The sequence below is a fragment of the Artibeus jamaicensis genome, unplaced genomic scaffold (genome assembly GCF_021234435.1).
Source record: "Artibeus jamaicensis isolate MK-2021 breed Jamaican fruit bat unplaced genomic scaffold, CSHL_Jam_final contig_867, whole genome shotgun sequence".
NCBI classification, from domain to species: Eukaryota; Metazoa; Chordata; class Mammalia; order Chiroptera; family Phyllostomidae; genus Artibeus; species Artibeus jamaicensis.
The window spans coordinates 119,850-134,694 of record NW_026521995.1 but is presented as its reverse complement, the minus strand read 5'-3'; the positions used below and the strand labels follow the sequence as shown (position 1 = coordinate 134,694).

The following is a 14,845-nucleotide window of genomic DNA, read 5'->3' as shown; positions in this document are numbered from 1 at the left end:
GTACCTTGACTTTATTACAGTAATCTTTATGTTAGTACTTCAGTTCTAATGAAAGAGCTAAGCCTTAAATTGAGCCAAATATCTGGTAAACATTATTCCTTTTTATGTTTAATTCAATTAATACATAAAAGTCACTTATCACAGTGGAATGGAGAACATAATTCCTTGTTTGAAGGGGACCCTAAAACTACAATTCAGATTTTTGAAAAGTATAATCTAAAAACTATTGAATAAATCCAGGTGTATTTTCCAAAAATCAATTTTAGCTCTTTAATTCTTGTAATACTCTTTAATTTAATATAATCAGTTTGCTATACATTATAAAACCTTATTCTTTGACTTAGTGGGGAAACATGTTCTCATTTGTTAAGCCCTTATAGAAGAATGTTTTAGAAAACTGCAGTACGCATGACCGACTGAAATGAACTACTTGTATTTTCCAGGGAGCCAGGGGAGCCAACTTACAAGAATAGAAATTTACTTATATTTAGCACTATTTATTCACACAAAAAACTGACCTTACAGTTTTTAAAAATAGTTTATTTTCTACAATCTATTTTTATTTCTCTATATATTGAAAAAAACTTATGCCCCAGAAAATAATAAGAATACAAATGTGTACACATGCATAATAAAGAAGTCTGACTATATTACACGTTCCTTTTAAAATGAAGAGAATTCAAAGGTAGAGAACACCCTGAGTTTGGTTAAGTGACTGAAGTAAACATAGGAAAGAGTCACCAGGACATTTTTGCAAAGGCCCAGTACGGGGGTGATGGTTCCCAAGTCAATGATTAAACTGAGTCTGACAAAAATGAAGGGTAAATCCTGGAGCAGGATGCCCAGGGAACTCAGGAGAGGGTTCTGAGGAGTGAGTATGATTCGCAGAAGGGAAATAAAACTAAATATGTAAACCGGGTATATCCAGGCTGACTTGTATACGGCTTGGTGACCGGCCACACGCATCATCTCCACCGTGTCTGACCACAGCAGAAAGCTCCACAGGAAAATCTCCGCTCGCACATCCGATTGGGACATGGTTCTCAGGATTCCAGATTGGAAAGAGGGCTCCTGGGGCACAGCCTGCTCAGGAGCAGACCGCTGCGCTGTGGCTGCTGACGGCTGAGATAGCTCTGTCCTCCTGGCCGGCTGGGGATGCGTGGCGTTTCCTTCATTTTGCCTCCCTTGATCCGTCACAGTTTTTATTTGTTCCAAAGTGGAAGTAGGGATGTGCTTATCTTCATTACCTGAAATAAGTTTATTTACTTGTTGACTTATTTGAGTTGATTAAACATTTTAAAACTTTACGTAACTTGAAAAGATTTAAATTTTTTTAATTTTACTTAAATTTAAAATTAAACAATAAAATTTATGTGTTCTCTTATTTGAGGTCTGTTTTACACATGGAACTTCAAGATAATGGGTCACACACTGGAAAAAATAGAGACGGAGAAGGCTCTTCATGTCTTTGCAGATCCCTAGTTATGGATCCTGAGTCCTTTTTACCATTTCATAGTGAGAGCCATTACTGGTCACCGAGCCAAGCATTTTTACACATTATCTCTTTACACTCTCAGAGAAATTAAGAGAGAGAGATTATTATACTATTTTATAAATCTGGAAACAGGGGCCCACAAGGTAAAATGACACCCAAATTCAAGTACACAGTTAGTAATGGATGAACGGAGCCTGAATTGACACCCAGACCTGTCTGGCTATGGTTGACAATCTCTTAACTTTATGGCTGCTATTACCTATCTAGAGGCAATCACGTGCTAATTATAAAACATACACATCTCATAAAGTCAAATGAATCTAGTTCAATAGTCAAATCAAAGTACAATGGTCCAATCTTGTCATTTAATAAGAGGCCCATAGAAATTACTACAGCCAGATCTTCAGGCTTGGAGTCTGGTGCTGAAAGAGAATCTATTTTACCAGGAGGAAGTCTCAGTGACAGGTGACACTCTGAATCTGAGACTCTAAATCTATATTCTTAAACTGGCACAACATGATATTGAATGTAAACTGTAATTAAAAGATAAAGTTTAAAGGAGCAGGGCCTTTTCTCAACGACGTCACGCGGAGTGTGAGTGCGTGCCTCTGTGTACGCGCAGGTGTTGATGTCGGGAGTTACGAAGAGATCTTCAAATCTCAAAACTTACTAACACTACTGGTAGTATGGTTTTCATACATGAACAAGCTATAGCACATTATTTTTCAAACATTTATCCACTTCACCATTTTTGTTGCTAAGAAATTATCAGGCCTCGACAAATCTTACTCATCAAATATGCTGAGCTTCCATATTACTTGATAAGATAAGATTTAAAGGAATCATTGGATCGAATATGCATAAAGGTTAAAGAAACAAAATCAATAAAACTTGGTTGAAATATATTGAGCTGAAGTAAAAACATTTAAAATTATTAAGGGTAATGATTAATAAAATGGCTACTACCATTTTAAAAGTATTGCTTAAAAGAAAAATAAATCTTGGTTTTCTTTTTAAACAATTAACTATTTAAAATTTTCAAGTGTGATTCAAATATATTCATAAACTGAAAAGAATATAAATCCTCAATGAAATATTATTTACTGCTGGTATGAATCATTCATAAATAAAGGGTAGGATTCATGACCCTTAAAAACTTTTGTACCAACCTTTGATGTCACCATGGAGTGAATATCATTTTAATAAATAATACTCAAGTAAGAGAGAAAATTATATACTAATTATCATTATTTTAGTGTTCATAAAATCACCTCTTTTTAGATGCAGATGCTCATTGGCACCAGCTCTCATTTTACGAAACAACACCAATATAAAAGATATTTCTCAGAGTATGCCGCGTCCTAGAGAATTCTCTTTCACCTCTCTTAGAAGAGGAAGCTGTTTGAATGAAAATCCAAATTCCTTTTTCAACATGAAAAACACCATGTATAATTTGCACTTTTGAAGATGATTGCCAATTCCTGGCATTGAAACAATGCTGAATTGGCAATCTAAGAAGTGACTCACTAACACTTTTAAACAGTCAGTAAGCATCTTAATATCTGTAGGTAGGAGCGCTTGGGCAGATAATGAATTCTCAGCTAGAGTTTATTTTTAAAGAAATGCTAAGGCCCTACTCCATCCGTATTCACTGAGATCCAAACCCAGAGCTTCCTATCCCTCCACAGCTCAACAGAGACCAGTTTAAGTGTGTGGACACGATGACTCTTTCAAAGTGAGAAGCACTAGAAGTCTTAGCTGGAAAGTTTTGCTGGCCTCTCAGAGGGCAAGGTCAAGTTGAACCCATCATCATTTGGTCTTTGGATTGGACAAGAAAATTTATCCCTGGGCAATTTAAACTTTCATGTATTGAATACCATTCCCCTTGGTTCCATGATTAGTTTGCCTCTGAATTGTTTGTTTTTAATTTCCACTTACAGTTGGAATACTTTTTGTTGTGGCTGTTAGCTGTTAGTGTTCTATTTGGGTAAAACAATGTTGGTTTGTGCAAAATCCATAAAAGCCATAAGCACGAAGAAAGAGATATATTCACTTCCTTGGAGGTTCACATTGCCCTATAAAAACTAAAACTAGCGGCTTTTCTCTGTAGTTCCCCACACTGGATGCCAGTTGGCAAAACAACTCCTTGCCTGCACTGTGCAAGCTAAATAAATAAGGAAATATAATTTTGATGTAACAGATAAATGTTTAAATGGGTATCTCATAGCGAGTTTACTTTATTATTTCCCTATAATGATGTACTTCTGTCTCTAACTTGTTTCCCAGAAATTTTAGATGGCTTATAGGGAACATATAAGTACAAGATAACAAGTCAGTAGTGAGGAATTTTCTAGATTGAGCACGTATTCCTCTTGCAAAAAAGAAAAAGAAAGGAATAAGAGTTAGTTAAAAAGAGAGAGAACAAGAGAAGAACCACAAGAAAAGACACTTGAGAACAAGACAGGATGAAAGCTGATACTAAAAAGGCAATGCCTAGGCTCCCAGCTGCACTGAGCAGACAGAGTGCTGCACCAGGCGGAGGCTGGGCATTGAGAACGATGTAGAACACACATCGGAAAGACTCCCTGCCTGCACCACTCCGAGGCTCCTGTGACTGTGTGGGGAAACACAGAAGAATAAATTGTGGCAGGACCATAAAAGGAAGGTAAGTTCTTATGATGAGAGACTGTCACACCAGGTCTGAATTAGACAGGGGCTCAAGAAGCTCATCTGAGAAGTGAGAGCAAAGCAGAGACATGAAGAATAAGTGGGAACAATGAGATGAAGATTGGAAAAAGATGTTTTCAGGCAGCAGGAAGAACTTGTATAAACAACCTTCCCCTAAAGCAACTGAATGAGAGTCTGGAGAGGCGCTGGAGTAGCAGAGAGGGCAGACGCGAAAAGCTGATGTGTATTAAGTTCTTTCTCTATACCAGGCACTGTTCTAAGCCCTTTCTATGCATTCATTCACTTAATCCTTATAAAAAGTCTATGGCGTGATACTATTATTTTCCCATTTTATAGATCAGTAAGCTGAGGCATGGAAAGATTAACAATTGTTTTCAAGGTCACACATCTAGCAAGAAGTGAGACCAGACTGTGGACCTCAAACCCTTAACCACTAGACCACATTATGTATCACCGAGTCAATCAAGGAGAACCTTACGGGCCATGATAAAGTTCAGGGCTTTATTCTAAGTAGCATGGAGAGCCACTGGAGATGACAAGAATGGAAGTCAGAGACACCAGAGAGGTCATGAGACACCAGCAGGGAAGTTCTTGTGGGCCGTGGATGGAGCTGATGGGAGAGGAAGTGGCTGCTCAGTTCATTTTAGAATTATTCATAAAAATTCTGGTTAGTCTTGATTAAGAGTCCTCAAAATCAGTTTGTTTGTTTGTTTGTTTTTATCTAAGAAGTAAATGCTTCAGAGAAATTCATGATTTAGACATAACATTCTGGGGGAGGAAAATCTGTAAAAGTTGAAAATTAAGTCTTATTAAAAATTAAAAAAAAACATTGAGCACACAAAAAACTTTCAGTCACAATACTGTTAAAGAAAATGTAATAAAATAGACACCAGAGCTGTAGGTGGGGGGAGGGTGGTTGGAGAAATGGAAAAAGGTGGAAGGATTTAAGAAAAACAGAGAAAATACTCATGGACATAAACCACGGTGTGGGGATTGCTGGGGGCGGGGAGAGGTTGAGGACAGTAAGGGAGGGATAAACAGTGATGGAAGGAGACAACTTCAGGGTGAACACACAGTGCAGTGTACAGACCACGTGTTGTGGAACTGTGTCCCTGAAACCTGTATGATTTTGCTAACCAGTGTCACCCCAATAACTTCAATAAAAAGAAAAAAATAAATTAAAAATAAAAGACCCCAGGGTAAATTACAAACATTGTTATTCTGACACTAACCATTGATTAAAATCACTTTGTATAGTTTATTTCCTCTAAGAAACATAGCTGAGGTTGGTGAGACAAGTAACATCGTTGCCAAGGAATAAAAGTCAAACCCAGAACCTACCTTTCCGGGTAGTTATGATGGAGGAGCCAGTCAGCATTCGTAAGGCATTTAAAATCGGCCTGACTCATAGAAACAGCCACATGTTTGTTAAATTAGTAATAGATAACAATAGCTAAACAATTTACTATTTTAAATGAATTAGAATAGAGTAGAAAATATCAGAATGCAGTAAAGAGTGATTACGGTGTGTTGAACTTTGGTTATAGTTACATTATTACTTGGTACCACTTTTTTGCGGGAGGTCAAAAAGTTTAAGAAATAGTGTCACACTTAGAGTCTTACTAAGGTCGTGAATTTAATTCTCATATTTGCCTGTCCACACCACAAAGAAAACACGACCCCACAGATGCACCCTGTGCAGGTGGAGACAGCGTGCCGCAGCTGATGAGAGCCTACTGTGTGCATCTCATCCCAGTTCCACGATCAGTGCTGAGTGACGTCACCTTGATAACTTGAAATTGGCCGTGGTGAGAGTGTGCACACCAGAAAACCTGACAAATTGTATAAATCAGGGCTATTGTCTGTCTAGAAAGACAGTTGTTTAAACATTGTTGCTTGTGCTCAAAACTAGAGGCAAGTTTTCACCAAGAAATTGTAAATAATAATGCTAATGAATTCAAGACATTTATTCAGCCCATCCTCAGCTCTAGGAAAGAGTCCACAGGCATGTGTTCCCTGCTGAGACAGGGCAGTGGCAACCTGAAGAAAGGCATAGACCTGGAAATTCCTATGCTACGCAAAATAAGCCAGTTAGGGAATGATAAACACTATATGATCGCACTTACATGTGGAATCCAATGAACAAAATAAAGTGATGGACAAAATACAGAGGCATGGACACACGGGACAGACAGCTGTCAGCCAGGGTCAGGGGGTGGTGGTGACGGGAGACTGGATGAAAGAAGGCGAGGAGATTAGCCTGAGAATATACGCGTACAACCCACAGCCACAGACGACAGTGGGGTGATGGCCGGAGGGAAAGACGAGCGGGGTCTGGGAGGAAGGGGGTGAAGAGAGGGAAAATGGGGACATCTGCAGTAGTGTCAATAACAAACATAAAGAGAAAAAGGAAGAGAGGCATTATTTTGCTCTCCAGTAGAAGCAAAAGCCGTAAGACTCAGTTTCGGTTCCCTGCCAGGCGTTGCATAAATGAATAAATGTATCATTTCTGGTTTTAGGCAATGCAAAGTTGTAGACTCATCTAACACTGGACAAAAATTGCTAGAAACTGATAATATTATAGATTTTAAAATATTCAATTTTTGCATGGCATGGATGAAACTGGAGAGCATTATGCCAGGCAGGCAGTGAAAGGCAAATACCACATGATCTCACCTATCAGTGGAACCTAATCAGCAAAACAAACAAATGAGCAAAATAGAACCAGAGACATGGAAATAAAGAACAAACTGACAGTGATGGGGGAGGGGACAGCAGGGGAAAGAATGGAAAGGGTCATCAAGGAACCTGTGTAAAGGACCCACGCGCAAGGCCAAAGGGGGAAGGATTGAGGGTAGGAGGTGGGGGTGGGTGGGGTGGGGGAAATCGGTGGCAGGAAAATGGAGACAACGGTACTTGAACAAGAATACAAATAATATATATTCCATTTTTGAGAATTGCCTGAGAAAATTTTCTAATCTAAATGTTTTACTATTTAGTTTTTCATGTGGGCTGTGCTGGCCTTTCTCCTTAGTCAATATGTGTTTACACTAGAGAATGTGATTTGATTTGTGATCATAGTTATGTATTCATATTAATATATTAGAATATATTTAGCATAATTAATAATTATACTAAGTGTGTCAATAAAGATAACAGCTAATATGCTATATAATCTGTATTGATATATTATATACAGTAATATCATACAGAGTATATTTAAATGACCCAGAAATTATAAAGCAATGTGTTATAAAGCATATAGTTGTTTTGTTTCCAAGTATAATTCTAGACTTTGAAATGGTCTGCGGGGCCTCTGCTCGTTAAGTGCTTGGATACAGACCAAAGCTGGGAACCCCAGCAGCAGCCCACGCCCTGCAACAGAGACAGACACATGGGGTTGAGTTGATACACTGCCCTTCCAGCACTGCCGGTGGTGTTATGCATATTTGTTAGTGTAACTTATTGATGTGCTATTTGGACCACTAGACTGTGAGCTGCTTCCACTCTCCACGGTACCCCCTGCACCTACCAGAGTGCCTGGCATGGAACAGAGTCTCCCTAAAATTTTGCTGAATAAAAGAGGGGGAAAGTTCCTGTCCTGGAGTCTATTGGCGAGAGGGAGCAATAGACATTCGGTGGGGGCAGGGCTGGGGAAGTCTGCATTAAGGCAAGTAAGCTAAAGCATGAAAACCAGTTGTATCAGTGTCTAACCATGATGCTATTTAAAAAAGACCAGTCTTCAATCTGGAAAAGCTGAACTCATGGGAAAAGAGAGTGAAACAGTGGTGACCAGGGCCTGGGGGACGGAGAAACAAGGGATGTTGATCAAAGGGTATAAACTGCTAATTATAAGCTGAATAAGTTTTGGAGATCTGGGTACAATATGGTGACTGTAGGTAAGAATATTGTGTTCTGTACTTGAAAGTTGCTAAGAGAGTAGAATCAGAAATATTCTCAGTACAAAAAAACAGAAGTGGTAATTATATGAGGTGATGGGCATTTTAACTGACCTTATTGTGGTAATCATTTCACAACATGTAAGTATACCATATCATCATATCAGTCATATTAAACTTATACAATATTATATATCAATTATATTTCAATAAATCTGAAAAAAAACAGCACAGCATAAAACGACAGATGAAACAACACCTCATGCCCCTACCTTCAACCCCCAAATCAACAGGAAGAAGGACCTTGGAGGCCTGCACAGAACTACCACCCAGATGTCCGCTGGCCCCAGTCCTGGACAGGGCCCTGGAAGCAAGCCCCTTGGACCAATCTGGCTACCAGGCCCTGGAGAACACTAGGAGCTCCTGGCAGGGCAGCCAGCGGACCTGCACAGCTCACCAGTGAAAGAAGATGTAACAGGGCTTTGGCCCAGCAGAGCACGCCCACGTGGCATGGCACTCACATGGCCCAGGAACACTTGGGCTGCCACGAATGGTAGGTGACACCGAGAGCAGCAGCCGCAGCCGCAGCCGCAGCCATGGGTCAAAAGTGCCAATGTGTGATGGAGAAGGTGGCATTCGTGAGTTCATCGCAGGCAACTTTTGAAAACTCTATCACACCCAGAAATAGGAGGACTCGGTATCCTAAAACAGCATGTGGTGGCAGAGTCTCAGCAGAATGGTGTTCCTATACATAGGACCCCACAAATAATATACACAACATGTAAACAAACAAACAAACATAGACCAAAAATGTGTGTGTGCTGCGAAGGCCATCAGCTCAATAACCTATCTCATGCTCTTAAATCCTAAACAAGAAAATCTAGATTGTGAAAATCAATGACCTATGCCTTTAATTTTAAACAGGGCCGTGAACTTTTGGTGGCTAATAATGACACAAAGAATAAGGCTCCATATTATACAGACTGCATGCTGCTTTCCTGTCACCTTGTTTCTCCCAGTCTCCCTGAAATACTCATTTTGAAAATACCTCGCAACTCTCAAAAATCTGATTGTATACTAAAATTGTTCATTAAGGTTTTCCATGTCGGAAAAATTGAGAATTAAACACCGAATTGTTAATCACGTAAAGCTGCCCTAATCCATGAGAGCCCTGGCTCACAGTTTGATAGTCCTGAGTGTCCTATGTCTTTCGAGATCACTTCAGTATAGTTTCTGTCCCAGTTGAGTCAACACTGACCTAATTCTTGCAGCTCTGCTTCACTGGAATGTGTAAAGCAGAAATCCTACCATTCTCTTTTCCTAGTCTGGTCAAGGGCTACTTATTTCTCAAGAAGAAGAAAAAAATCCTAGGACTGACATAGATTCCTGAAACTTCCCTCTTCTAAATAATGAAGGAAGGGCATGAAAGGAAATACTCCCCCTCCTTGGCATGGCCCCGAACACAGTGTTCCTCATACGTGCTCTCTGGACACATTGCAAAACACAGCATGCAAACCCAGCTCACACTCTGGGCTCATATTGTATAATAAGCTTTTTCTGAAAAAGACGTAAAGGGGAACTCAAAATGCTATCATTTTCTGCAGAGAAAATCAGCCTCCTCCTTTTGTGTACGTATGTGTGTGTGTCTGTGCCTTTTACTTCCTGTGGAATCTCTCACATTCTGTTTGGAGGTGTGATGAGCTCCATTTCAAAGAAATCTGGAAAGCAGATTCCTTTAGGAATGAGGATGTGGTCTCTCAGCTTTTAATTCCTTATTTGTCTCAGTTACTCAGTTCTTATAACCATGGTGGACATCAGAACTGCTGGTGAAACTTTGAAAAAATTACAGATGCCAGGCTTTAAAATCTTGCATATCCTAGGAGCTAGACATTGCACATTTAGGCATTTAACATAAAGATACAATAATCTATGCTGAGATCCAACAATAGTCCCCTGATGAGTTGTTGATCAGTAGGTAGAGCCCTGCCACTGTGCTTTGAAAAGACCCCTCTGGTAGTTCTGGTGGGTACTGAGCTATAAGAGCTGCCTATGTATATTTAACTGGTAGTCTGTGATTCACTAGAAATAGCTTACATTCAATAAAAATCATCCTTGTCATTTGCTTAAGAAATTATGCTTTGGTAAATCAATAACAAGACAAAATAATGCAGAAACAGATCCTTTTCTTTCTTCCATTCCTGCTCTAAAAACTCCCAACCTGGATCCGTTCTACAGTCAATGCCCAGATTTCTGAGTATCATTGAAGAAAAGTCACATAATCTTGACTGCACCCAGGACAAGATCCTGGTTTCCACCCTTGGCTGTACCCTAAGCATCGCTGATCTATGCGATTTGCCGTCCATGACCTACCGCTTCCATTCCCCACAGCAATTACTCCAAATCTTGCCCATCCCTATCACACATTCTCTTCCTTTCATTCTTCACCATTGTTTTCGGCAGATAACCAGTCTTCCTATTTCACAAAGACACTGAGGCACTATCAGGTGTAAATTGCCCCTGCTATCTTTCTACCCAGCCACTCCAGTCACATTGCACAAGTGTGAATCACCTAGAAGGCTTCAAAAATTACTAGCACCTGGAAGCCACTCATTCCCTAAAATTATAATCAAAATACTGTGGTACTGGCATGAAAACAGACATAGATCGATAGAACAAAATAGAGAGACCAGAAATAAACTCATGTCTTTATGATAAAAAATATTTGACAAAGGAGGCAAGAACATACAATGGGTTAAAATACTCTGTTCAATAAATGATGTTGGGAATATTGGACCGATACCTGCAAAAAAAAAAAGAAAGAAAGAAAAAAAAAAAGAAACTAGACCACCTTCTTTCACCACGTAGAAGAATAAACACAAATTGGATTAAAGACTTAAATGCTGGACTCAAAACCCTAAAACTCCCAGAAGAAAACATAGGCAACAAAATCTTAGACATCCCTCATAGCAATATTTTTTATATATATCTCCTCAGGCAGAGGGTGGAGAAAAAAATAAACGAATGGGACTATATCAAATGTAAAAGTTTTTGCACAGCAATGGAAACCATGAACAAACTGAAGATAACCCACTGAATGGGAGGAAATATTTATCAATGATACATCAGATAAGGACCTAATATCCAAAATTTATAGAGAACTTATACAACTCAACATACACACACAAACAATTCAATTGAAAAATGTGCCAGAGACCTGAAAAGAGACTTCTCCAGAGAGGTCATACAGGTGGCCAATAGACATATGAAAAGATGCTCAATGTCACTAGCCATCAGAGAGATGCAAATTAAAATCACAAGGAGATATCACCTCACACTTGTCAGAATGGCTATTATCAATAAATCAACAAATAAGAAGTGATGGCAAAGACATGGAGAAAAGTTCTGCACTATTGGTGGGAAGGCAGACTGGTACAGCCACTGTGGAAAGCAGTATGGAGTTTCATTACAAATGGATCTGCTTTTTGACACAGTGATTCCCCTTCTGGAAATATATCAAGAAACCCAAAACACTAATTCAAATGGACATAAGCACCCCTATGTTCACTGCAGCATTAATTACTATAACCAAGGTTTGGAAGCAGCCCAAATGTCTATCAGTAAATGAGTTGATAAAAAAACAGTGGTACATTTGTACAATGGAATACTACTCAGCCATAAAAAAGGAAAGTTTACCCTTTGCAACAGAATGGATGAACCTGGAAAGCATTATGCTAAGCAAAATAAGCCAGTCTAAGAGAAAGACAAGTACCACATGATTTCACTTATCAGTAGAAATCTAATGAACAAAATAAACTAACAAACAGAATCAGACTCACAGATAAAGAACATACCAGCTATCAGAAGGGAGAAATGTTGAGGGGGGCTGTGTGAAAAAGATGAAGGGATTAAGTGAAAAAGAAAAAGAAAGAAAAAAGAAAACCTTTCATAGACACAGAGTATGTTGATACCAGAGGGAAAGGGGGTTGGGGGAGGTAGAAGAGGGTAAAGAGGGGACAAACGGTGATGGAAGGAGACTTGACTTGTAGTGATGAACACACAATACAATATACTGATGATGTGTTGTGGAATTGTATACCTGAAACCTATATAATTTTATTAACCAATGCCACCCCAATAAATTCAATAATTTAAAAAATATTTTGAGAAAATAATTGGTAAATATTTACATCACCTTGAAGTGAAAAAAAAAGAACTTTTTAAGCATAATCCCCAAATCAGAGTCCCTAAAGAAAATATTGATAGACTGGATTATATCAAAATTAAACATTTCCTATATCAAAAACACCATAGTGAAATTAAAAGGCAAATACCTTTGAAAGACATGATACATTCATGACAGACAGAGCTCAACATTCTGACTATTTCCATTATTCATGAATCTGTACTTTTAAAGAACACAGCATGAACATGTCAAGAAAAAAACAGAGGACATAAATATATGACTTTTAAAAATATATAATACAAATAGCCAATACACCTATGAGAAAATGTGCAACACAATGAATAATTTAAGCAAATTATTTACACAATAAGACATTATGTTTGCCTATAAAATTGGAAAAATGAAAAGGAATCAATTATCTAATGTTACAAGTTTGAGGAGAAACAGGTGTTTTCTGACACTTCTGTTGATGGGGTAAATCGGGTCATTCTTTGGAGGGAGCTACCGATTGACACATCAAAAAACCTTAACATCTTGCATGTACTTGAAGTCAGAAATTGTACATCAAGGCATTTAATCTAAAGACACACTCATTATGCTGTTGAGGTCCCACAGTCTGGGCCCCAGTCTGCAGGTGTTAAGGAGACTACACAGAAGGAACTGGACTAGGGCCACTGTGAGCAGATTTATTTGAAAACCTAATACTGCCAACATCATATCTGGCACCTCTCACTGATGTGATAGTGGAAACCAACTCCTCTGAAAAGCTCTGATGTTTTCTACTCAAATAGCCTGTTGATCTCACCTCCAGCAAGTTGTCCCTGACTCCGCAGATATCTCTAAGGTAGCCAGACTATCTTGTCACCTGTTTGCACAATCTCCCATGACCCTCTGCATATTTGCCTGCGTGTGCAGCCAGTCCATAATAGTCCCTGTCTTCTGGAAAGCATTGCTTCCAAAACGTCGGGCATGTGCAGGTGCCCAGGTCTTCTGAGGACACTCTGTAGTCATCACCCTGATACTACTCAGCTGTCATCCGTGGCATAACTGCTGTTAACATAACTCTCTCTCTTCTCAGCCTCTGCCCAGCTAGTCACCCTGCAGAGTGGCTGTGACTCCCATAAACAGCACAGGGTCCCCCTAAACACAGGCTACCTGCATTATCCATATCCAACTTTATTATTAGTTAATAAACCATGGCTCATTAATATATTGGAATATTAGTTAATCAATAAAAATGACAGGGCAGAAAAAGATGTAATAACAAGAATGATAGCCACATCTTGTTAAATAAAAAAGGAAGTTAAAAAAATAAGTTTTCTTAAGTAAAGAATGCTACCGTTTATAAATTTCTACCATCATTTCTACCATCAAGATGCTATCAGTTATAAATCTTCAGTGCCAGGGTGTCCAACCCATGACTCATGGGTCGCAAGCAGCCCAGGATGGTTATGAATGCAGCCCATCATATAATTGTAACTGTACTTAAAACATTACAAGATTTTTTTGTGTGTGATTATGTGTCGCAGTGTATTTAATGTGTGGTCCAAGACAACTCTTCTTCTTCCAGTGTGGCCCAGAGATGCCAAAGGTTGGACACCCCTGACTAGTGTGTTAAGAGGATAGTTGATTTCCATTTTCCTTTTTACTATGTCTATTTGACAATTTTTTTAATTAACATGTGTTATTCTGGAAAAAACAGAAAATATTAGAAATAAGTCCATTTGAAATAGAATGTTAAAAAAGTTATCCGTTGTGCGTTTGTGTTGGGCCATAAACCTACGCGTGTGAACTCTACTATGATGGGCCTGCTCCGCCCGCAGAGCTGTATTGTGTTGCATTTTGTGTTGTGTTGTGTTGTGTGTTGCATTGTGTTGTGTGTTGCGTTGTGTTGTAGGACACTGCATGTTGTATTGCACTGTACTTCATGGTATTTTGGAGCAGTGACAGTCACCAGACTTTGGATGGGGCACACTTTGTCTCTGCATGGAACAGGGCCAGGAGCCCCAGGGAGCCAGTGGCTGGAGAGGCAGAGGACCGACCACCTAAGTTACAGTTCTGTTCCAGAAACAGATATAGCCTGTGACTCTAAATGAAGTCCCAGGTGAATGGTTTTCAATCATGAGCAGAAGAACCAGTTTTTCAAATGAAATCTTACATACAATATGAACTTCTAAACAAACAAAAATTGTGCTGGTCTGGTTCTAGCAGGAATGGAGGCATCCAGAAGTTTTCAGAGTAGCCCTTGAAGCAGCTTTGTAGATTTGCAAACTGACCATTGGGAAGAAACAGTAGTTGGTGTTAAGAAGGCAACTTCTTTTTCAGCAAGCTTTGTTTATTTGGGGTGTGAAACCCAAGTGAAGTTATTTTTACTACCAAAACATGTACTCCTAACGCCTTTCATAAGATAAAGCTTCCCTTCATCTGTGGCCCCAAAGTATTTGAATGATTACACACTGTGATACCACTTACTCCACGGTGCCCGAGCAGTGCTCATGCTATTCAAATGAGTCTTACAGTAAGACTGAAAATTTGCCTGCTGTCCATGAACTTACTTATGTATCTGTTTGTATTCAGTGG

At 39.1% G+C, this 14,845-nt stretch overlaps 1 protein-coding gene across 1 annotated transcript in view; it reads right to left on the bottom strand.

The window, feature by feature from the left end:
- Nucleotides 1-597: 597 nt before the first annotated feature.
- TMEM236 (transmembrane protein 236) overlaps nucleotides 598-14,845 on the bottom strand; it is a 41,383-nt gene continuing 27,135 nt past the window's right edge. The window contains exon 5 of the mRNA XM_053654761.1: nucleotides 598-1,247. Coding sequence (XP_053510736.1) covers nucleotides 664-1,247 — 584 coding nt within the window. The 3' untranslated portion in view covers nucleotides 598-663. The remainder of the gene's footprint in view (nucleotides 1,248-14,845) is intronic.